Genomic DNA, 26,128 nt, shown 5'->3' on the forward strand with positions numbered 1-26,128 from the left:
TAGTTGTTAATTTTAGCTCATTAGTTCAAATAAGCACAAACGAACTCACAACTCTCGGTCGGTAGATCTGTGCTCTCTCTTTTGAGCAAAGCTGGCAGGATGAGTAACAAGACTTCGAATTAATAAGCTTACTCTCGAATGTCGCTGAAAACAAAAATCTTGAGAAGGGCAAATTGTAACGGGACACAATCTATGCTTTCGCACATTCTTCGTTTTATAAATGGTGAAAATTACCAATATTGATACAATGCGGTCAAGATTTGTTCAAGACATAGCTTTGGTAATAGTATCGGATATTTTCACAGAGAACTATCACTTGTCACAGGCTGTTGAGAGAAAAGAGCTTTAATAAATTTTAGATATACGAATAGAAAATGGGATACGTTACTGACAATTTTATTTAAATAAATAAACTAATTAAGACTAAAATTTACAAATATCTGAAATTTATCAGAGAAAAAGAAACAAACGTGTACACGTCAATTTGCAAATATTGTGAATTAAATTAATTCTTATAATGGTTTGGCCGTAAAATGCAGCCAAACCCTTTTGTTAATACTATTTCTACTGCAGTAAATAAATCGTGGCTCGCTATGAAAAAGAGCATTTTTTAATATTTTGAAACAATGTAGATGTGAGTCCATCACTAACTATGTAATTTGTGAATTTTGTCTTAAAACGTTGTGAAATGGAATACATTGAAGTACAAAATTTTACAAAAACTATTTTGGAGAATAGAACCTCAAATATCACGACGACAGAAATTGATCTTAACTTGTTTTTAGAAGAAATGATGGGCGAAAAACGCCGTGATTTAACATCCGTTGGATTTCTTACGTTTGTTTATGCACTGATATTCATCACAGGAATGTCGGGAAATATCTGCACGTGTATTGTGATAACACGAAATACATACATGCACACAGCCACAAATTACTACCTTTTAAGTCTTGCTATATCGGACATGCTAACGCTTATATTTGGTAAGTGAAATTGAAAAGAAACCTATTGTTGTTGAGTGAAGCTATGTGAAATTCATTTAGATATTTTGTACTGTTTGAATGTTTATCATCATTCCATTTACAAAAGACAGAAAATGTAAAAGATGACTTTTTTCTTGTACAGAATAAACAATTAAGCATAACTTTTTAAAAATTATGTTGTAACATTTTCATTTTGAACTGAGATACATTTTTTTTGTTAAATTTCAATTTAACCTATTGGCCTTGCAGTAACTGCTGCCATGATATGTTGCTGTTGAACAAATACCATTGTTTTGCTTATGATTTAAGATAACAAATTAGTGTGGCATTAAAATGAGGAAAGGCGTCACGCACTGATTGATGGGGCAATGCTGTTTCATTCCTTTTGAATAAGTAGGATTTGATCTTAAAATTAATAATATTGAGGGTAATGAACAGTTTTAAAACTAACTTAAAGCCTTTATATTTCATTAACACTCACTGAGACTTTTCACTTGTTATGCAGATACTTTGTGATATATACTTGTTTCATATCATCGAACTATTTTACTATTTTTATCAAGATATTTTTATCTAATTACGGTATAATTCCTTAAAAGCGCCGATTCATTTTACCATCAATAAGGTTAATTAAAACAAAATGCGGTACTGATAATGTTTGTTTCACAATTGATGTCAACTTTAGACGTATGGAAAATGTAAGTAAAATAATTTGTAAGTTTCCCTGATTATGTTAGAAGGCTTGTTTTTATTTAACATATCAAGTAAGAATATAAATACGTTTGCCCGGTACTCGTTTTTTCTTTTTGTTTTCTCATGAATGTATATATTTGAACGCCCACTCCGGGGCTTTGCGACCAGTATTGATCCAGTCCATGCAGTCAGATCTGGATCCACACTGTTCGCTCATCAGTTGAACACGAGCGCTGAAATCGATAAACGAACAGTACGGATAAGACTGATCTTGATTGGTGCTGATTGCAATGTCAAAACTTTGGTTTTTGCACAACGGCACCCATTTATGATTTACATCTTTATAAGTTCAGACAGCGTGAATTCAGTGTTATGATGAAAATGATGAAAACATTTATATTGATAAGCAACATTAATGCTGTTTTTACACGCAATTGATCAAGTAGCAATTTTTCTTGTAAATTAAAGTATATTACCAAATTGAAAATGTTATTGCGAATATGTACAATAATCATTATGGGAAGCTTTTGCCCGTCAACATTTGTTTTGTGACATTTCCTAGTGTTAAAGAAGAAGTTAAGAATCGTATATCGTAGATTATACAAGACGTTTCATCTCAACGACCTATACATTCGTTATTACATTACATATACTGGAACAGACCTTGTTTCGTCGAATCGCTGTAAAATCCAACTCACTCACTATATACTGGAGAAATGCTTAACTGTATCAAGTGAGTGCAAATCATTAAAATTAAGTTTATTATTTAAAGAAATCAATGACTGTTTCGTGTTTGCGTGCATAAAATTACCCAGGATAAATAATATTTAGCACTTAGGTTTTATACGGCTATTTACGCAGGAAACGTCCATTTACATGATGGAAAATATTACTGGCAGACAGTAGGAATTTTTTTATATATTTTTTTTAGTCTCTTCCATTTACAAACTACACGTATATACAACATAGCATTAAAACATATGTAAATGGCCATTCAAATTTAGAATTATAAGAGACATATAAAACGGTAAAAAATAATATTACAAACATCAAAATCCACAAAAATCCACCAGATGACTTAAAACAGTACAGATTTATACGTATAAGCATGTGTGTGCTCGTGTGTGTATATGTATGTGTGCTTGTGTGTGCTTTGGTGTGTGTGTTTGTTTGTGTGTGCTTGCGTGTGTGTGTGAGTGTATGTCCATTACTTAAAAAAGTATACAGACATGTGTAAATGTGTGTGTGCATGTGTGCTTGCATTTGACTCTGTGTGTGTGTGTGTGTGTGTGTGTGTGTGTGTGTGTGTGTGTGTGAATCTGGTGAGATAAAGTTACCTCAAAGTGTACTAATATACTAAGTGTGGAAGTCAAATCCATATATAATGGACATGTGACTAAAATATCTAGTTCAGTCAGTCACATTCCATAAAATATTAAAACAACATTTATATAAACCGTACTCTACCAATGATACCTATTTATTATAACAGTTGGTATTAAAAACCATACTAATAGACATAGTTGGTACTAAAAACCATACTAATAGACACATGATAGATTTGTGAAGTTTGCATTAATCCTGCCTGGTTCATGTCTAAATAGGATGTACTAAGAAAGTTAAAATAAAAAGAATAGCACACAAGTGCATTAAAAAATATTTAAGATAATGGATAATACTTCAGATCAGATCTAGAGCAACATGGTTAATACCAACTTCCTAAAGAATTAATTTTAGTAGCGAACTAATTTTAACTTTTTACGCTCAAGCTAGATCTCAATAATTCAAGATATTTTTAGTACAATCTTATATAAGTATGCTGGTAGGAAATATTTTTTTTGCTTAAACGACAAGTACAGTTGTGAGTCATCGGCATAAAAGTGATGCTCCAGTCCATGGCTTCTGCAGATTGAACCAACGGGTTTTGTGTACATGATGTAGTTTTTCGGTCCTACAACAGATCCTTGTGGTATACTGTATTTCATGTGGACTGGAGTAGACAGTTCGCCATTTATTGAGACTGTTTGGTAGCGGTAATTCAGATAAGAAGCCGTCCACTGTAGTGGTTTGCCAATGATCCCGAAGTCCTTGGACTTACGTCATAAGAGGAAAAAATAAATCAGTAGATACGTTCTTTTCCACTAACATCAAATAAGCAAACACAATATCTGAACATACAGATATATAATGATTTGGAACTGTGTGCGTTACTGTAACATTGTAATGACCTGAAATATTGAAACATTTGATGCCGAGATGGAGTGTCAATTAATTGTATTGGTAAGATAAGGTAACATAAAATAAGATTTATTTTGAGTCGGCAAGACATTTACAAATTACATAAGCTCTGATGAGCTTTTTAACCGACTATATAACAAGTGTATGTTAACAAAGGTAAATAAGCTACAAGTAAGAAGGATAAAATCTATGAGAAACATGCTAATCCTACCAAAAGTGGTTTACAACTGCTTCAAAGATTAAATTAGTTACAAGTTGACCAAGAATATGGGGCAAAGGTGCCATGGTTAAGAAATATCTTAAAAAAATCAGAATATCACTCAAATCAGATTTGAAAGTGACCTGATTAGCATTTTTTTTCATAGGGTAAATCAAAATCATTAGAATGAACATGTTGGATAGCATAAAAATACAGATTTGTATTATGGTTAAAAATTAACTTGGTTTAATTAACAATTGGCATACAGACATGACATTATAAGCTCTATCATTAGAATTTTCCAACAGACAGGCAGGGTTGCAAGCAACAAGGTACTTCACATTCAAGTTAATAGGTACACAGACACGTTATTTTGGTTCTATCAAAGGGATGTAATTACAATAAACACAAAAATGAATATAACATGAACTAAAGCAGAGATACAACATCTGAGAAACAAACAAAAGTAGGACTCAATTGCATACAAACAAACATTTAGCTACAGCAAATTCAGGAAGAGAAAAATCAAACTACAAACATCTACAGTAGACACAATAGCAGTAACAGACTACAAAGGCAAAATGAAACTCAGTGCTTGAAAAAAATATATATGAAGCGGCAGAACAAAAAGACAAAAATGAAAGGAACAAAAGCCATCTTAAGCTTGAGGATACATTTAGCCAAGCATGCACTTAACTTTATGCTGTGTCTGTGTTATGAAACACCCCTAGAGCAGGAGGGACATTTACATACTGTGCCATTCCATGATTGAATAAGGGTTTTAAATTGGCTAAAATTAGCACATGATCTAAAATCATCTGGGAGAGAGTTCCACAACACAGGAGCAGCATATTTTTAGGAGTGCTTACCATAAATTGTAGAGTTAACTCTAAATACCTGTACAATATTAGAATATCTAAAGTTAATTGAAGAATTTCTTTTTACAACTAAATCAGAGAGAACCACAGGGGCAAGACCATTTAGGATTTTGAATGTTTCAATAGCCATTGTACGCATTCTTCTTATATATAAGGAAGGCATTTTTACTTTCTATAATAGATCAAAATAGGATGATGAAATGTCATCGTAAACAAATCTCAGTACCCTTTCTTGCAGTTTTTCGATTTTCTTGGTACTGTTTTCAGAACAAAAATGCAAAAAAAAAAATCAAAGACAAATATCAAACAGGGAATGCCACGTACCAAAATCGCAGCCTCCCCAAAACGAAACCCACAGCACGCAGACGCATCGAGAGTTTAGAACGAATAACAATCCCTGAAGGATGAAAATATAACAACATTGATTGAACGTACGGGGAGACTTTTTACGGCCGCCACAAACAACACAGTTGTGCGCATAAAAAACAAAGCCATTGGGCAAAAATTAAAATTTGATAAGATAAAAGTGTGGAAAATGGTCAATTTGTTGAGCTTGTTTAAATTTCTATCTATTCTTTTAAGGGTATTTAACTGTTTACCAGCTGTCTTGCAAATGTTACCTATGTGTATCTCAAAATTTAGTTTATAGTCAATATCTGTATCAAGGAGTTATACAGTATCTTCACAGGTTATGCTGCTATTGCCAATTGGAAAACAGGATTTTTAAGAAAGGATTTCTTGCTAACTGCTATAGCTTGCAATTTGTCTGGATTTGCTTGCATTTTGTTCACTCTAAACCAGTCAATAACGACATTACTTTCATTCTGAAGGACCTGAATAACTTCACTGAAATTTGGAGAATGGAATGACAGAGTATTGTCATCAGCATAATCATTAAGAGTGCTGTTATCTATAAAATAAAAGATGTCATTTATAAAAACATTAAATAGAAGGGGACCAAGGATGGAGCCTTGCGGTACCCCTTTGCTTATACTTGCCCAAGAACTAACAATATTACCAATTTTAATTTGCTGCTTACGATTTGAGAGGTAAGACTGAAGAAGGTTTGAAGCCGGCTCTGATAATCCATATTCAGTTAATTTTGACAATAAAATTTCGTGGGGAAAGCAGTCGAAAGCTTTTGAAAGATTCATTAAAATTGATGCAACGTTTCGTTATTATCAACAGCCTGTCTCCAATCCTCCAACAGGGTGGCGAATCACGTGATCGTTGTACGTCATATCGCTTTTCCGCAAAGAAGAAATTATCAACAAAAATCGTCGATTCAAATCTTCAAATCAATGTAAGCTTTTTATTTCTCAACCAATTTCTATGAAATATGTTGCATGCGAAGGAGAAAACAGTATTCTATCTCCCATGTTAATGGTTTCCCTCTAGACCGTCGCTAAATATACAAACACCCTGGAAAACCTTTTCTACTCGGCCCGATCGCATTGGCTTATCCACCAAGAAAATGTTATTTTTGGCATGCATTTTATACAAATTCTGTTCCAGTGGTCATGTATTCGCACAGAAAACTTCCAAAGTTTTCTAATTACTCGAAACAAACGTATTTAATACGTAATCTGAGTATCGGTGAAAGGAAAAACGTGTATTTTGTGAATATGCTAATCCACCAAGAAAACAATTTTACGCTAATCCACCAAGTCAACTACGATAATCGTTCAGTTTGACTTGCAAAGCGGTTTTGCTATTTAAATGAGTTTTTAAAATGGAGAGATACAAAATGTAAAAGCAGGGATAAATACTTTAAGGATATATTGCTATATATTCGTTTAAAACATACGTCGTATAAAACATTAGTTACATGTACTAACAGCTACTCGAGACTATGTTTATATTAATTTTGTTAGTATACGTCACTTGTGTCTCTAGTTTCTCATTGAATATGTAAAACATGCATTACACACAGGGCATCTTTTCCGTTTTCCTTCTTGATGTGTTGCCATATGAGACTTCAGCCCAGAGTACTTGCTTGCCTTCAGTCCACAAAGGTCACATGAATATTTCTGGTCTTTTTTCTCATTTCTTTCGTGTTCATTTAGGCCTGATTGTGTAGAAAATTCTTTGTGTCATGTGATACAAACAGTTCCCCGTGAACGCTGCACCTGTAATAGAATATGTGAGACACTCAGTAAAAGAATCATAGGCGCTGAATTACCTGGGTTAATTATTTCCTGATACTACTCTGGGACTCTATAAAATACATAAAGAAGGCTACATGAGCGCGATCATTTTCAGGAACGGAAGTAGCTGGTTCATATCTCAATGTGACAGTTGTATGTATAACTGCGCTCACTTCATTTGAGCCCGGTTACGCATAAAACTGACGTTATTAGGATAGAAACCAGCCATCCATTTCCATTCCCGTAATTCATGGCGTCCTTCTAACTGTCTATATATTATTATATAACATATAAAATAATCTGTCCTTGGCAATTGAGTACCTATGTTCTATACTAGAGATACTGAAAACAAGAGGGCCATGATGGCCCTGTATTGGTCACCCGGGTATCATTGCTCAAAATAATATGATCAAGTTTTGACATAAAGCACATAGGCATACACATTAAATATCATCAGGATAAACATTTCTTATAACAGTCCCTTTTGACCTAGTCAGGGCCAATTTCCATACCAAGTTTGAGGGTCCTAGGCTCAAATGCTGCGTTTTTGTACTAACATGACTATTCTTTACCCTGGAAGACTTAAATAACATTTAAAACCAATCTCATTAGATGCTGCTGATATATATTCGTTTACATAAAATAAAGGGAGGTAATTGGTCATAAATTCAGTCAAAAGTTATCTACCCTCCTGATTGTCCGAGTCCATCTGATGGCACAAATGACATTTCAAATCAGTATCTTCATTGGTTACTGAGATACACCCATTTTAATTTGTAACAAAGGAAGGTAATTTGACATAAAATCAGCACATAGCTATCTACATTGATTGCCTCAGTCCAACTTAAGACAATAATGAAATTTCAAATGAGTTCTATAAATATTTACAGAGATAAATCCATTTTTATTAAAATCAGGGGAGGTAATCATGCATTGGTATATGCATGTAGAAGATACAAAGTACAAGCCTATACAACAATATATTAGTAAAGTATTCATATCGATAAATGTTCAATCAAGAGTTATCTAATATGACCATTTCTTACCATGGAAGACATAAATAACGTTTCAAACTAATCTCATTAGAAGCTGCTAAGGTGTATTCATTTAGATAAAAAATAAAGGGAGGTAATTTGTCATAAATTCAGTCAATATGTATCTTCACTGGTTGTCCAAGTCCATCTGTTGACATAAGAAATTTCAGATCAGTATCTGCATTAGTTACGACGATATAGGTTACATTCTACCAATTCAATTTCTTCTTTATTTCATATTTACAATAAAATATTCAGACCTCATTTTCAGCATTTTAGAGCATTTCAATGATATGAAAACCATATATGGTCATTTAGTATGACATGTCTTCTTATCAAAAATAGAGAAATATTGACATGTTATGTTGTATATAAGAAAAATAATCTGTTCTGAGAAACATCACCCTTTAAAAATGCCCCAATGAAAACAGCCGTTTAGCAATTACGCGTAGGTAGACATTTTTCGCAAAGAAAAAAACTTATTCCACAATTCACAATGAAAATGGTCTAGATACAATACAATAAGCAATTAAACTAAGCCAAAAATATAACCGTCACCTCCTCAGGTCACTCATTATACCAGATTTCATCCATAGCATGGAACTACTTTTTGGACTTCTTTGGTGTAATCCGTCCTATACCCATTTTAATTTGAAATAAAGGGAGGTAATTTGACATAAAATCAGTCTATAGTTATCTACCTTGATTGTCTCAGTCCAACTAATGACAATGATGAAATTTCAAATAAGTCCTATAAGTTCTTACTGATATAAAGCCATTTTGATTACAATCAGGGGAGGTAATCAGATATAAAATAACTCTGGAACCTACGACTGGATCTGACAGATTCGTCATTGAATCCAAGATTTATTGTTGCTGAAGATATTTTGGAAGTTTGTATCAAATCAAACCCTCTATATGGCTGCAAAAGCCAAAATAGCACATTTTGGACCTTTAAGGGGCCATAATTCTGGAACCCATGACGGAATCTGGCCAGTTCAAGAAAGGAACCAAGATCTTGTGGTGATACAAGTTGTGTACAAGTTTGGTTAAACTCAAATCATAAATGAAGCTGCTATTATGCAAACAATGTCAAAATAGCTAATGCTGACCCTTTCATGGGCTATAACTCTGAAACCCATGACGGAATCTGGCCAGTTCAAGAAAGAAACCAATATCTTATGGTGATACAAGTTGTGTGCAAGTTTAATAAAAATCAAATCATAAATAAAGCTGCTATTGTGCAGACAATGTCAAAATAGCTAATTTTGGCCCTTTCAGGGGCCATAACTCTGGAACCCATAATGGGATCTGGCCAGTTCAAGAAAGGAACCGAGATCTTATGGTGATACAAGTTGTGTGCAAGTTTGGTTAAAATAAAATTATAAATGAAACCTCTATCGCGCAGACAAGAAATTGTTGACGGACGCACGGACGACGGACGAAGGGTGATTACAAAAGCTCACCTTTTACGTGCAAAGAAACAGAGTTCTAACACGACCCGCAACATTTCCTATATAAACAAGCGCGTCCAATTGCCGTCCTTTTTTTTTTTTTTTTTTTTTTTTTTTTTTGACGTTACAATGAAATGGTGCAATGCGTTAAACATAGTTCGGATACATGAAAAGATTTTGTCGTGTTAGAGTCTAAATAATAAACATGTTTCTATATTTTATCGACGATTAATATATGGGCGGTCGTTTGGATGCGAGTAATTAAATCACTCGTGTTACGCACTCGTTATTCAATTAATACGCATCCAAAGTCCCACCCATATATTATTCACCTGATAAGATATATAGACATATTTTTATTTCCTAAGTATATTTCATTCCTATCAAGGTCCGAGGCCCATCCTGCATGCTGGATTGTGTGGTATTTTTCAACACTTGCGGACATGTACATGTATGAAAAATTGATACATATATGTGTAAGCTATATATCGGACACGAAATATTGTTATTTAACTCTATATATTAGGTCTGAATCCCCCGTGAGACTTGACATTTGATTTAGTCAGCGCGGTGCTGTACATCGTATGCTCTCAGGCTTTATAAAGTTATATAAAGTTCGATTTATAAGTGTATAAGATATAACCCGGATTCGTAGTTTACAAACTGAAGGACAGTAGCAACAAAGCATACCAATAGTTGCCAAACAGATCGGTCACTAATTATGCCTGCGAATTGTACTAGTGTAAACATGCTTATTACCTTTGTCGTCGTAGACTTTGGCGAGAAGCGAATGACTTTCCACAACAATGGAACGGCAAAGTACTAGCATGCTCTTTCTCGTGGGTATATAGATTTCTTTTGTACTTAAAACTTCTTCCACAAATTCTATAGAGGTTAGCTAAATCACTCGTTTCTTGATTGGCCATGCTCCTGAAAAAATGACTTGGTGGATTAGCGTAAAATTGTTTTCTTTGTGGATTAGCATATTCACAAAACACACGTTTTCCCTTTCACTGATACTCTGATTTCATATTAAATATGTTTCATCCGAGTAAATAGAAAACTTTGGAAGTTTTCTTTGCGAATACATGACCACTGGAACAGGATTTGTATAAAATGCATGCCAAAAATAACATTTTCTTGGTGGATAAGCCAATGCGATCGGGCCGAGTAGAAAAGATTTTCCAGTGTGTTTGTATATTTAGCGACGGTCCAGAAGGAAACCATTAACATGGGAGATAGAATACTGTTTTCTCCTTCGCAAGTAACGTATTTCATAGAAATTGGTTGAGAAATAAAAAACTTACATTGATTTGAAGATTTGAATCGACGACTTTTGTTGTTAATTTCTTCTTTGCGGAATAGCGATATGACGTACAACGATCACGTGATTCGCCACCCTGTCCAACAGTCTTAAAAGAGTTGTTTGGCAACCATATCCTTTTCTGAGAGCACAAAGGAAATTATCAAAAATATGATCAAAATAGACAGTGAGCTGTTCAGATAAAACTTTTTCAAAAATCTTTGATGGGATAGGTATAATACGTACTGGTCTATAGTTAGTTTTGAGTAAAGCATCATTTTTCGTAAATAAAGGAGTGACCTGGGCCTCTTTTAATTTGTCTGGGAAGGAACTAGCGAAAATAGAAAGATTTACCAAGTTCGTGATAGGCTCAACAAGAGCTTGTTTGCCAAATTTTAATAACTTCACAGAGATTTTATTAGCACCAGTAGCTTTTTTACTGTTAAATTTGTCTATAATTTTGGCAACTTTGGTTTGATTGGTATGCTCAAAAGTAAATCTATCCGGCTTAAATTTTCTTTCTTTGATTTTGTTTAGACTTGGATGGTTTTTTGGGTCAAATATATAATCCTTACCAATATCTTCAGCCACAGCAGTAAAAAAATTATTAAAAACTTCTGAAACTTCCAAATTATCTGAAACCATTTTTTCATTTTCATTCAAGATTATTTTAGGCTTTTCAGACAAACATTTTTAAGACATATATGGTTTACTTGTGCTCCAAAAGTCAGCAGATTTGCTACCACCTATACATCTCTCTTGAAAATATTTATTAACAGATTGTTTTTTAAGTTTATTTACAGGATTCCTACATTTCCTATACTTTTCCCAATTTCTAGAGGTTCTATACTTTAAATACTTATTATAATACATTTTTTAATCATAAATAGCTTTCCTAAGTTCTCTATTCAACAGGTTCATATTACAAGAGAAATAAGTTCTTTATTAATTCTTTAATATTGTACATTCAATTATAAATGCATTATCTTCGCCACATTAGGACAAATCAATTGCGTGCTTCCTCTAACATTTGATCTTTTTTCTTTCATTAAGTTTCAATTGTTTGGTAAAAGCTATTTACAATAAAACGAACAAAATGAACCATTTTGTCATGATCAAAAATATCTCTGACTTCGTTCATATAGATCAGCGTGCACCCACCGGTTTCTATCAAAGTTGATGAGCTATACAATAACAGCTTTCTTTTATTTCCTTGGTATAAAAAATCAAGCTTGCTGACTTTTTCTTTTCTGGAGGAAATAGTAACATGTCATGGAACATTCATTATGCGCTTTCTTTAACTCATTGATATTAACCAGACATACAGAGATATTTACAATAAATTTATGTTCAGGTCTTACTGTTTAATGCTTAATAATCTATTGTATTGTATCTTGTTTGTATAATGGTGTTGTTTTCAACAACTTTATGCAAATGTCGCTTTTATGTTAACAGCGATTGTTACGTGTACTCAAGTCATCATTTATAGCACATTAATGAACCTAGAGATTAATCAAATGAATCTCGGCTTAAACAAGTCATGAATAACACTGATTTATCACCGACGTATAGAGCTTTTTTTTTAATTGACGCCGCTTGGGAAAATTTGCCGCAAATAATTACATTTTTAACACGGGAGGCTATTCGCCAAAGTTTGCATACGAGGTAATGTTGCATTTATTAGAGACGAAAAATAACAGCGCTTACATTGTTTTTATAAACCTAGCCGTCTTTCTATTCCTTTGAGGAAAATATCGTGATTTTTTCAAATGCAATCCTGAATGTAGCACCATGGTGTTATTATGTGACCGAAAGTTTGACCCGCAAGACTTAAGTCTACACCGCCCTGAACTACTAAATAACGGAGGAGAAGGCAAACCCCCACCAAGCCCCCGTCCTCCCTCCCCTACAAAAAAGTCAATCTTATATTGATTTCCACTACCGTCCATGAACAGGCTGAATCAAACCGAGCCTGCAACATTTTCGTTTTTGTTGTGTTGAGCGACCTGTGGAGTTTCCACCTTTTCTGTTTTAAGTCTAGATGTAATAATAACGTCCTCCACCTCTGATAATTCATGTGGGGAAGTTGGCATTTACTTGCGGAGAGCAGGTTTGTACTGGTACAGAATCCAGGAACACTGGTTAGGTTAACTGCCCGCCGTTGCATAACTGAAAGACTGTTGAAAAGCAGCGTTTAACCCAAAACAAACAAAAACAAACATAATTATAATATTGTGTTACTTTTAATTTGCGTTTTTTAATGATACAGTTAAGTAAAACAATGTGAGTTGAAAATTTGAACTTTCAGAAAAAATCCTTGTTGACCTGAGAATTTTTCAGTAATTTTTTAAAATCACAATTCAGTGAAAGCTATATTTCCTCTCCTACAGCTAAAATAATTTATTAGCTTGCGAAAACATATCTCAGAGTCAAGCTACAAGTAAATTAGTATTTATAGATCGCGATGTTTTCCTCTTGGATGTTCTGTTCAATTGCTTTTATGTAATCTGTTTGGGGAAAGTTGAAATACTCCAATCTTATCGCAGACAGACATTCACTATAGAGATGTTTGCTTTGTTCCTGTTGTTTGTTTTTATTCGATCGAACAAAAATAATAATACTGTAGTTAATATTGACACAATATTCTATTCCCTTATAGTAAGTTCAAGTGGGGTTGGGGAGAGGGAGGAGGTGGGGGAGGGTTGGCATAACTGTATGCGTTAAAATGCTTCTTCTATCCAAAGTTAGTACAGAAAGCCTATTTTATGTAATAGTATTACACTGCGAGAAACTTCGCAGCTGTAAAGTAAAAAATAATAATAAATCTCCCAAGTAAATTGTTGATATGCTGGACATGTACAAGCCTCGTAGAGACTTAAGGTCGGCAAATTTGAAAACGCATCTCTTTCACACATGTTATATAAAATAACAAAATCAGAAATACTGATAAAAATGGCGTTAAACCCAAAACGAACAAACCATGACAGGTTTCTTTCGTGTTGGATTGCTCTCGTAATGTAATTTAACGTTGAACATAATTTATGGATGATCTTGTTTTAATTACTGTTACTTTTAAGTGAGCATTTTCGACCTACCACAATATACACTTTTTGTCCTTTTGTGTTGTACTCTGTGATAAAGTTTATTTTGCGTTACATAATAACGTATTATTTACGGTAACATACTTAATGTAGTCGATAGGGTAGATTAAAGTCGAACATTTATTGTAATTTGTCAGTGTTCAAGCTGTCAAAAGTTTGGTTTTAGTCTTATCTGTATAAGAATGCGTGGTTAATAAAAGTAAATCCATTAACTTTATAATCTAAGCTTAAAAATATAGTATAATTACGCCTATTTGTACCATGCAACGAAATTTACTACTTTGAGGCTGGCAGATAACTGGTGACTTCATGCAAAATACATAATGTTTTATGTCCTGCATTATATTTGATCCCTTCAGGAATGCTTAAAATAGGTCCGATAACAAGGATTAATTAGTAAAACGTTTCACTCTACAAGGACAAAATGCACATCAATCAAAATTATTTTCGTGTCTGATACCTATTATACTAGAAAGATCTCCTGCTGAAATATTGTTTTTTTACCAATTTCTCTAAAAGTCATTCTTCTGGAATTTCTAATAAAAGTTACCAAAGCAATAACTATTGCAATAAACTTGAAATATTATTTCTGTCACAGTAAGATACAACAATTGTAGAATCAATGTAAGAAAGGTCATACATTCTAATGAACAATTTTCTTGCCATGAGTAAAGTTTTTAAACAACAAAAACGAGGCAGAAATTCATAACCTGCTTTTCCGGCCGCAGGCCGGTATTGATTTCATCTTTACTTCCTGTTTGTATCTGGGATGAAGGTCATTCAACAGCCGATTAAAACTGTACATTTTGATTGGTGGATGAAAATTTCCACAGATTTCCGAATGGAATAGAAAATATTTTCTTAAGGAGTGTGCAGGTGCCCGGATTTATATTGTTAGACACTGTAATTCGTTGCAGACTCCTGTGGAAATAGCTTGTAAAACGTCGTAAACCTGAATCCCCTGCGGCAGAGTTCGATTATACCACTCTGATACGGTGTGATCTCCCGTAAACGATTTACAGTCATCTCGTCCCCTAGTCAACTCGTCGTTCAAAAATGGTTATTTTGCACCCCCCCCCCCCCCCCCATCCCCCGCCCCCCCGCTCCCCAACCATACACAATTTTCGGTCCCTCCTTTTTAGTCTAATTTTTTTTTTTTTGTAAAAGTTTCCTAGATTATGATTAATATAATTATGATATAAAATATGTGTTCTGTAAAATATGTTATAAAACATGAAATTTTTACTTTAAAAACTATATTTTGTTTTGCTTTATAAATACCCGATCGTATGTAAAAGTGCAGAGTGCATGTCTGTTTCGTAGCTTGAAGTGTTCATTGACTAATGCGGCCGGGTATCTTTTTTAAAGACATTTCTTGTTTATTTAGAGATATACATAGTCACAGCACGCAAAACATACACATATTGTAACAAAAAACGCTCTTTATCCCAGATAGGCCAAACTAGATAATTTTGACAACTGTTGGATGTTGGGAATAGCTACTAAAGACGATATTATTTCGGACAGGCTTACGTCAGGACACAAGCACTAAAAATGTTGGAATGCCTTTCAAACTATCTTAGACACACAATAGGATTTATCACTATATTGCAAGCACATAAGTACTTTGCATTAGACATTACGCCTTTTGGGAGCTAATAAAAAAGATTTGTCATTACAGAATGTTTCACGTTGTTCTATCAAAGTTTTATACGGCCGACAGTCATTAGATTCCTAGACTGTGAATAAATTTGCTGTGTGAATAAATATAGTATTTAATACCACATCATGTTTAACTTCTGGTTATAGATGTTAAATACGCAAAGTTTTGATGACTATAAAAACACGTAAATGTGCATAAAAGCGACGTTTATTCAGACTATTTGATTTGTTTCAAATAGTACAGCTTTTGTTGTCACCCTTTCGTCGGTGTCGGTGTTTACCATGTAACACTTAAAGCACATTCTTATTTGGCATCATGAGAGATCATCAGATAGCCATTTATATTTTCGCGTTTTTACGCTAAATAAAGTGAACACTTGTCGAAATTAAAAGCAAAATTTTGTAAACGCAAAGAAGTGCTCCCTGACGTCCTATCACCATTACCAAAGTCAAAAAAAAAGATAAATTTAATAGTTAATCAAATTATGTTTAAGTATACAAGAAAGTCATACAAAGTTTCGTTACTGTACACTCAAAAACCATTACTGCGGGAACTTAATACCTACACTCTGTATACTATGTATTTTTAACATACGTTTATAGCTATATAGCTACATGTTAAGAAATTAATGACTCCTCAGCGTAAAAGTGAGAATTGTACTTATTTATATCTTAGAAGAAAATTATGAAGATAAGAATGTTGAGGAGAAATCAGCTCAAATTGTTAAATGTGTAAAACCATCCTTTTCATTAAAGTACTTTTATTTATTTTTCATTTCTAATGAATATCATCGAGAACAGTTTTTCAAGCATAACAAATTTCTTTCCGACTCATTCTTGAAAATTGGCATAATTATTTTCTTGCAATTGACAAGCCTTAACTACCCGACAAGCTTAAATGGATTTACGCCTGCAGCTTCCTGTTTTCCATCCAATTATCTCTGTTGGTTATCTATCACCTTACAGTCTATCTAGTCTATAATCATCTCAATGACGTTTCGTTTCTGATATTGCCGTTAAGATATGGACAGTATCTGCGTTTAGAGGGTCTATGAAATAACAACTTATTGATATCTATACAATGGATTTCATGCTTCATTTATAATCTGTTTCTATAACTGGTAAATTACGAATGTGTAAACAAATCAGAGATACTTTTTACAACACATGTACGCCCAACTGGAAGAAGATGTTGACAATTTACGATTTAATTTCGGACATGCAACAATCGACACCAAGTGGAAAAGTATAATTCACAACCTGTATGGCTTTTGACATTTAAAAATTCTACATCTCATACCATGTTTCGGGTAACAACTGTAAAGAAGCCTAAATAAATTGCCACCGGATGCACTAAGTACTAATTATACTGAAGAAACTTATTATTGTAATCAGTTATCATAATAATAACAAAGCTATACAATAATAACAAATATGGCGTTCTTGGGTCCTTGTTTTATTTAGATGTCTGTACAAAAGTAAAATACTTCATTGGTCTCACGTGACAGGAGATTCATATGGCAGTAAGGAGAGCATGGTAACTATTGCTTAAACCGAAGTTGGTGCTTTACTTACTGTTCGAGCTCTGCTTTGAGTACAATCTTATACCTTTATTCAGCTGTCCTAAACTTAGAGATGTCATATTAACGAAATGAAGCCAAATCTGCATTTAACGAAATATCTTTGACGTCCTGTAATAGAAGGTACAAATAAATGCTTTACTTGGTGTTGGAAGTAGATCAGACGCCGTTTGAAGTGTGTTTTGACAACTCCTCTTCCTTTTTTTAGGGCACTACAGGAAGTAGCAATAAGCGGTTGTCTAATACTCTCTCTCTCTGATAGTATCTTTTAATCATGAGAGCAGAAAAATTCTTTAACATATTTTTTCACACAATACAATATTTCCTAGTTACTTAATAAGATAATGATTTTGAGAAGCTTAAATAAATTCACCTGCAAAATAATTTATATATCTTTCAATCGGTGAAAATGCATATTAGTTGGCATCACATTCTTACATTTACTAATTTCTCTGAAAATTATACCCGGAAACTGCTAATAAACAGCAGCAACTATTTCTGAAAATTACAAATCTCTGTCCATAACAAGTTACATATTAATTTTCGAACAGAACATTTTATTATTCATTATTAATATTATTATTTACTTGCGCTTTAATCAACTATTAACCCCGTATACACTGGAAGCCGAACCGTGTAGCTCATTAGGGGCTACGAATCGTCGGACTAGGCTTATGTTCTGAATGTTAAATTGATAAAAGACATTATGTCAGAAATCATTTCGTCCTGCACCTCCAATTTATGTAGAGAAGATGGCATGTACATGCGGAAACAGGTTAAAACTTTTACAGAATCCAGAAACGATTACCCGTCATGACATTAACTGAAATGCAGTTTAAACGCGGCGCTACACTCCCCCCCCCCCCCCACACACACACAAACACACGCACACACACACACACACACACACACACACACACACACACAAAAGTGAAAATAAATTTAAAAAATAAATAAACACTATGCACTGGCAATAAAATATCTATATTTATATTCCATCTAACACTATCAAGCACATCATCATGATTCAAAGTTATCTATTCGAAGAAATTTCTAAAACATGAAATAAACTATTTTTGAAAAACCACTCGGTATAAAGTTTGAACAGATGACATATATACATTCTTTCTTGTACGAGTACACACTGTTGGCTTCCGTGGCTTAACTGTTGAGGCCGCTGACTTCAAATCGCTTCTTTTAGTTTCGAAATCTCGCCCGAGGTGCAGAATTCTTTCATGTTAGAGGTGCAGAATTCTTTCGTGTTAGGAAAGGAGGTGGTTGTACCCAGATGTTCGCCCAGGTGTTCGCCAATGCCTGGAAATTTCACTTTGTATCAAAGTATAAAACATGTATTTTACAGAGCCTACAAGTATATTAGATGTTATTACATACTCAATTATACACTCCGTTAAGTTAAAGTGGAACCTGAAACGTCAATAGTTTTCCATATTGACGTTCCAGTTTCATAACGAGTATTTGACGTCCATTGTGACGTCATTTTTATGCATGTCGTCACGTTTAAAAGTTCTTTAACGACGATTTTTTTTCATTTTTACTCAGGCTAAAGAACAAATCTAAAACGATTATTAGATTTGTATCGAGAAATATGCATTCGTTCTTTCGCGGAATGATATTGTGCTCCTAAAGTCGCGCAATATTTCCGCTGCAGAACTCGTGTATATTTCTCGATATACATCTAATAACCTATAAATATGAGATGCCACTTTTGGTACTGTATTTTACAGATTCGAACACAATGTTTCCCTTATGAGTCTAGAAATAGACCTGTTGTTAAAAAATAACATATCTACAAAATAATTCTGTAATATTAATTTCTTAAATTTGTTAATTGAAAGAGTATCCGTTACTGTAAAGTATACGATAAAAGTCTTATGTATTAATTTCGCTTTTCTATAACTTAGCAACATGACACTATAATAGAGCTCTTGAAGTTAAAGTAAGTTATATTTTCTGGATGAATATCTCATGCTAGACATAGGAGTGTCTTTGTATTAGGACCTACGTTACCAAGATAGTTTTATCATGATAATTCATTCAGATATATTTATTTCAGTTTACGAGTAAACAATAGATCAGTCTTTGTATTTGACATGTTTAAGTCTACAAAACTGAAATGAATATTACAGAAGGAATATTGTATTCACAATTGAAATAACAATATTGTAACAACGTCTACACTGTTAAGTAATAATGTTTAAGTAACTTCAGACTGGTCCAGACAAAATACCATTATGATACAGCTCCTATGTAACCGGTCAATGATCCTCACAAGTACTTCCAGAGGATCAGCTTTCAGTTCATTACGCCGACGACATTGGAACAATATTGACAGAGCTGGAAGATCTGCAAACGTTTTCGAAGACGAAACTTTCTACTCAAAAAGTTATATAAATCAAAACAAACAGAACAGATATCAGAAAAGCTACAAAAGTCTTTTCGAAATAAGTATTATTGAGCCTATTCTTTTTCCTTAACTTCATCTTTATCTGTCTGTCTAAATCTAATATTCATTTTGTAACATCCATCATTTCTAATTTAACTTGTCACATTCAACACAAATTTGCTGAGCCGAAGTAAAATCTGTAAAAAGTGAAAATGTATATAGTTGTCATAAAATTTACAGTTATATAAAATGCTTGCATTCAACAAATGTCTAGTTATTTTTCTAACATAAAAATCGTTGAATGCTTATATTGTGTATTTCTGTCGTTAAATGTGTGAATTTTTACAATGACTATTCGATTTTGTTGAAAGTTTGAAACGTTACTCACAGCACATGGCTATGTGTGTATGCTAAAATAAAAACAAAGTATTTTTAGTATTTTTGGGATGTTGGAAAATTCTGTAAAGGCGGCATAGCTGTTCTGTTTACTAGATGATAAACAAATTTAATCGAAATATAAAAGAAACATAAAATGTTTGGTTTTCTTCAGTTAAGGAAACGACTTAGGTAAACTATCATCTGATGTAAATACTTAATGAAATGTGTAACAGGTTTATGTCTTTTCTTCTGTAGATATATGAAACTACTTTATTCTGAACAAAATACTTGTTCATATTATTATTATGATATTAAAACCACAAACATATAATACATCCTATACATAATATGAGACAAGATAGTTAAAATTGTTATTCTTTTCTGTACGTCTTCTGATTCGCGTTTCCAAGGAGAATTGTTTATAAATTATATCCAACCGATATTTTTTCTGTCTTCTTTATATTCAATTTTCGCCGCAATTAAACATCCTTAGAGAACGTCTGCCAGGAAATACGTGCAATTATGTCCATCTAAAAGATATCGTTAGTTCATTTATTTATCTTTTCTCGATTACGAAGATATCCCATAGCAATTCTTTTGATCGGTATTAACCCTGGTTTCCAGGGGTAAAATATACAATTAGATAATTTTAAAAAATGTATTATATAGTAAAGAGTACTGTCATATGATTTGCCATCGAGTTGTTTTAATCTTGCTTCGAGTGTATACATAAATTAGAAAAGTGCGTGCCAGATATATATTTCCTTAATTATTTTCAGGTCTTCCAACAGAATTATACGGCATATGGGAATCCTATCCTTGGAGATTCGGAGAAGCACTCTGTATTTTTAAATCATTTTTGGCGGAAATGACGTCATACGCATCAGTTCTTACAATCACCGCATTCACAGTTGAGCGATATGTGGCAATATGCCATCCACTCAAAGCACAAACTCTATCAAACTTATCACGTGCTATGAAAATGGTGTTTTCCATTTGGATTTTATCGTGCCTATTTGCTTTGCCTTATCCAATTCATACTCGGGTGTTTCCGTATGTGACGTACAACGGTACGGGAATCGAAGACTCTTTACAATGTAATATTCCATTTGAGTGGCAGGAAGGGATGACATATGCTTTTCAAATATCAACGTTCTTATTCTTTGTCTTTCCCATGGCGCTCATAACTATTATGTATGGTTTAATTGGTGCAAAGCTGCGCACATCACAACTGGAGTCAAAGCACAAGTCAAAAACGAAGGCACGGAAAGCGGTAGTTCGGATGTTAAGTAAGTACATGTATTCCTAATCATTTAAGTTACGAAGTTAAATGTCAGTATATATGTTTCATTGAAATTCAATTAATGTTAGGACGAAAGTTTTTGCGCGAAACTAACTTCTTTTCGAACAAGAGTATTGGATATGAATAATTTATAGTCAAAATTTGCTGCAGCTAAGCAGTAAGGGGCATTTCAATCTGACTAAAGTACTTGATCTTCTAAACGAAGATCTGAGAACGACCCATTCACATACGTCTTCTGTATATTTTGGATTTCCAGAATTGCTATTTTTATTTGAACAAATCAGACGACTTGTTCGAATGTCAAAGAGTAAAAAAAATGTGCAATCATTCCAGGGCTTGAACCCGGGACCCATCGCTTACAGAGCAAGTGGCCTACCGACTGAGCTAACCGGCTATCTGACATATTATGACATAAGAATTGTAAATATCAAAAAATCAAGGCTAAATGAAGATTTGCAAAATGTTGTAAGTTAAGCTCTGTTTGGCTAGCGAAAGGGTCGTCAGAACGAGGCTATCAGTAGGTCGTTCTCAGATCCTATGCGTAGCGTAATAGGAGATGTACTTTAGTCAGATTGGGGGCATTTTATTTTTATATTAACAACGTTTCTGTACACAATGAGTGATACAAATGGTATAATTATGTTTCCCACCACACAGCGTGGTGGGAGACATATTGATTTACTCCTGTCTGTGTGTGTGTGTGTTTGTGTGTCTGTCACAAATCTTGTCCGCACTCTAAATCGAACATTTCTCATCCGATCGTCACCAAACTTGAACAAAATGTCTTTGCCAATAAGTCCTCGGCCAAGTTCGATAACTAGCCAAATCAGCCAGGGTACTTCGGAATTATTGCCCTTGAATTACCGAAAATCGCCCAGGTCTTTGGGACACAAAGGACTTATATACTACTGATGTGAATAGTAGTATATGGGTTATTTATGCCCAAGATTAAATCATGTCAGATGATAAGGCAGTTGAGGTCTTGGTGCATAGTTTACTCATATACTACTATTCAGATGATTAGGCAGTTCTGGGAGACATGCGCATTTCTCAAAAACAGCTCTAGTTTAAATTGTGTTCCAGTACTTCTTTTCACATTAAATGATGACAAATTCCAATTTTCACATTTATTTACCACTTTTTTCAACATTTAATAGAGACGTAAAATCTGCTAGAATTTAGTGCTAGTATTTTATTTAAGAGTTAGGTCCATGTTTCGGAGAAACAAGTTCGAAAATCACTAAATCATAGAAAGAAAAAAAGTTTTACATTAAAATTAAACAGCATATAAAACATTTATATTATTCTACAAAACCATTGTCAATTTACTCATATATGTATTGAATTCCGGAAAGGGACTGCATGAAGGGACCACACTTCCGGACAGTTCAGCGCTTTTAAAAACTCACCATTAAAAAAAGCTGTTACAAGCCATCGTTTTTATGCATTTGCAACAATGTCCCAGTGGTTAAACTTTACATAACTAGGTTAAACATCGTTTTTGACAATAGTTTACTTTTATATCTTTACAAATGGCGTTCTTTTTTAAAGGGGGACAATTCTTTTAGAATATTTTAAGTATCCAATTCCACGGGACAGGACGGTAAAATGTATTGGACAGATAGGTTGTTTATACAGATATTGTTTGTTTGCTGAAAAATTCTACTAAACCGTAATTTTAGCATTCTATTTCGTAAGAAACTGACACTTTCTTTGATCCAAACTGTCAAAACTTGGTTATCCCAGAAAAATATTGATAATTTTAAATGCATATAGATTCATACAAACAACAATCTTTATACAATTAAAATTCGAAGGTCATTCTAAGATAGAAATATAATATAACATTTGAAGACGCAGCATGTGATAGTACACCATTCAATTAAGTACCTTCGTACAGTTTGTTCTTTATCGTACAAACATATTTTCAAGTTAAGTACCTTTGTACAGCTCTTTCATATCACATAAGCATATTTTTGCAAAGTAGGTCGGACCCTTTAAACAGCTGGTCAGTATATCCAAGACTATTTCAAAATGTTAAAAATGATAAATAAGAATGAAAATTACTATACATACATCAAACACCGCATCAGTGTTTATTTCATTATTTTTTGTGAAAAAAAAAATGTAATTTACATTTTATAAAGATGCCTATAAATAAAAGTCATGTACTTATGCCCCCATTTAGAAGAAGGAGGGGTATATTGATGTCGGTCGGTCCGTAGATAATCGGTTTCCGGATGATAACTCAAGAACGTTTGGGCCTATGATAATAAAAGTTTATAGGTAGGTCGGTCATGACCAGCAGATGACCCCTATTGATATTGAGATCAGTAGGTTTAAGGTCAAGGTCACAGTGACCCGGAATAGTTAAACCGTTTCCAGGTGATAGCTTGAGAACGCTTGGGTCTAGGATCACGAAACTTAATTGAGAGGTTGATCATGACCAGCAGATAAGCCCTATTGATTTTGAGGTAAGTAGGTTAAAGGTCAAGGTCACATTGACCCAGAACAGTAGAACAATATTTGCCAAATAACTAGAGAATGCTTTGGTCTAAGATCACATTTGATACAGAGGTCAATTATGACTGGTAAATGACCCATAATTGTTGATTTGAGGTCAGTAGGTCAAACGTCCAGTGCACAGTGACCAAATAATTTCTGTTTCTTGTGCAGTTACTGAATGCATCAAGTGCGTTGGGCGGGGGCGGGGGAAAGATGGTAAAGTTGTTGGATTAGGAAAAGTAAGTTAATAGTGGGAACTTTCTAAATTAGGTGAATATTTAATTTACAGTTTAATAAGTGAATTCGTGATGATACTTAGTAATTTTCGTATTCTTCTGAATGTTCTGAACGTGAATGTAGCGGAATTTGCGCATGACTTTCCGAACAAAACCGGAGAATGCCGAAATCGCATACGAAAAATGCGATATTGGTGACTGGTCCGCTACATTCACACAGAGAGTAATGTTTCTTTTAATATGACGTCTGCTGTGTAATGTCTTATAATTTGTATTCATTTGCAAATAATATAACACCATTCAATAAACTTTTTATGTGTCATTTCCTTGTTTTATGTCCGTTTAATTGTCAGATGACTGCAAGATCTTTAACTTATCGAATCTCCATTACATATGTCAATTTAAAGTCTTGTAATCAAGCATTAAGGGGAAAAGACTAACGTGCTAGAAAACAGTATTTGTATACTATGCATCAATGTTAAAATTATTTTTGGAAATGAAATATAAAAGAAAAACAGATATGTCAGTATGCCGTTGTAGAGTTTAATATGCTTACTGTAACAAAATGAAACATATACCAATAAAAATGATACGAAGAAGAAGTAGTCTGAATTTTATATTACAGTTGACATAAAATATCACAATGAGTAAGCAGTTATCATTATATGTTAGATTCTTTAATACATGTATAAATGTACGTATTTTTCTTTCACAGTTGCTGTAGTGGTTGCCTTTTTCGTGCAGTGGGCACCTTTTCATGCACAGCGTCTAATCACGTCGTACGTTCCGACTGACATGTGGACTCCAACACTGATACGATTTCAGTCAGACCTCTTCTACGTATCCGGTATTTCTTTTTTTTCTTTTTGTTGAAAAATCGAATTATTACTAAACCATTCAATTCATTTTATTTGAATGGTTTCTGTCATTTATAATGTTTCTTTTTTTTCTTTTAGATGGATATTTTCACGATAGCATTTCTTGATTAAAATACGTATGCGTTTCTTAGTCGTAGTACAGCAGTGACTTTTATTTACATGGATCTTGAATGAGTTTATTTGCTGCTGTTTGATAGAAATACAATCAAGAGAAATATTAAATAATGCGTACATTGGTAAAACGTAAATCAATGCTTCCACTAGTTATTGGCCTTTGCAAATTCACGCTGAGATGATTTGGAAATATTTTTTTCAGGGGTCCTTTACTTCTGCAATTCGACTATCAACCCAATCCTATATAATTTAATGTCCAAGAAGTTCCGATTGGCTTTTAAAAGAACACTATGTCGCTGTTGCTATACGTCGGAAGAATTGCTGGAGCTTAATGGAAAGTCAAAGTCAATTTATTGTTCCGATAGAACGGCTGTTAATTCTATAAGACGAAATGCGAACAACATTTCAAAACTGACGTTTCTCGATCTAAACGGCATGAAGAACGTCAGTGGGTTGCTACACCCGGACAATATACGTGATCAGACATATAAGAACGGCAGACGACCACAGAAGTGTCCCTGCTACCAATCACATTCTTCTGGACGCTTGAACGAGGTTTACAGTGATACAGATCGTATTCCTGTTGAACAATGTAATGGATTTGGACCTCGGGCTGCGGGACTCAGATACCAAAATTCTACCAACAGCAGTCTTGTTAGTTTCTGTGAACTTGAATCAGATTCTGTCTTGGAAATGAAATCATTATCAACTTGCAGCAGCTCAAATTTACTGAACACGAAGCTGATTTCAGCGCCGCTTTACAATCTTGCTAGTAGACAAGCTTCATTTGTTTGAGTATATTGTTATTTGTTTTTAATTCAGTGAACATTGTTATGTATTTATGCGCCAGAGGTGAATAAATAAATATTGAGCAAGTCGTTTTATCGCCGTTTCCAAAAGTAAGTTAGACGGGATGTTTTGAGACTGAGAAACATAACTTGTTAACATGCATAAAAAGAGCACATTTATATCTTAAACTTGGGTCTAAATGAATATAATCTAGGAAAAGTACAGTCCGAATTATGTTTAACACATGTT

The 26,128-nt window shown here is 33.8% G+C and overlaps 1 protein-coding gene across 1 annotated transcript; it reads left to right on the plus strand.

Annotated features, from left to right (window-relative positions):
- Positions 1–339: 339 nt before the first annotated feature.
- LOC123553591 (pyrokinin-1 receptor-like) lies at positions 340–25,965 on the plus strand. The gene is made up of 4 exons (XM_045343283.2): positions 340–983; positions 20,834–21,343; positions 24,814–24,945; positions 25,293–25,965. The coding sequence occupies exons 1-4, from the start codon at positions 689–691 to the stop codon at positions 25,883–25,885; spliced, it is 1,530 nt and encodes a 509-aa protein (XP_045199218.2). The 5' UTR covers positions 340–688; the 3' UTR covers positions 25,886–25,965.
- Positions 25,966–26,128: the final 163 nt, after the last annotated feature.

The sequence above is a fragment of the Mercenaria mercenaria genome, chromosome 4, assembly GCF_021730395.1.
Source record: "Mercenaria mercenaria strain notata chromosome 4, MADL_Memer_1, whole genome shotgun sequence".
In the NCBI taxonomy this organism is placed as follows: Eukaryota; Metazoa; Mollusca; class Bivalvia; order Venerida; family Veneridae; genus Mercenaria; species Mercenaria mercenaria.

What these genes read in the sequence shown, in the direction of transcription:
- LOC123553591 (XM_045343283.2), top strand. Translation starts at nt 689, where the DNA reads ATGGAATACATTGAAGTACAAAATTTTACAAAAACTATTTTGGAGAAT. An exon ending in CATGCTAACGCTTATATTTG is followed by an intron (nt 984 to 20,833) that starts GTAAGTGAAATT and finishes AATTATTTTCAG; the next exon opens with GTCTTCCAACAGAATTATAC. An exon ending in AGACCTCTTCTACGTATCCG is followed by an intron (nt 24,946 to 25,292) that starts GTATTTCTTTTT and finishes TATTTTTTTCAG; the next exon opens with GGGTCCTTTACTTCTGCAAT.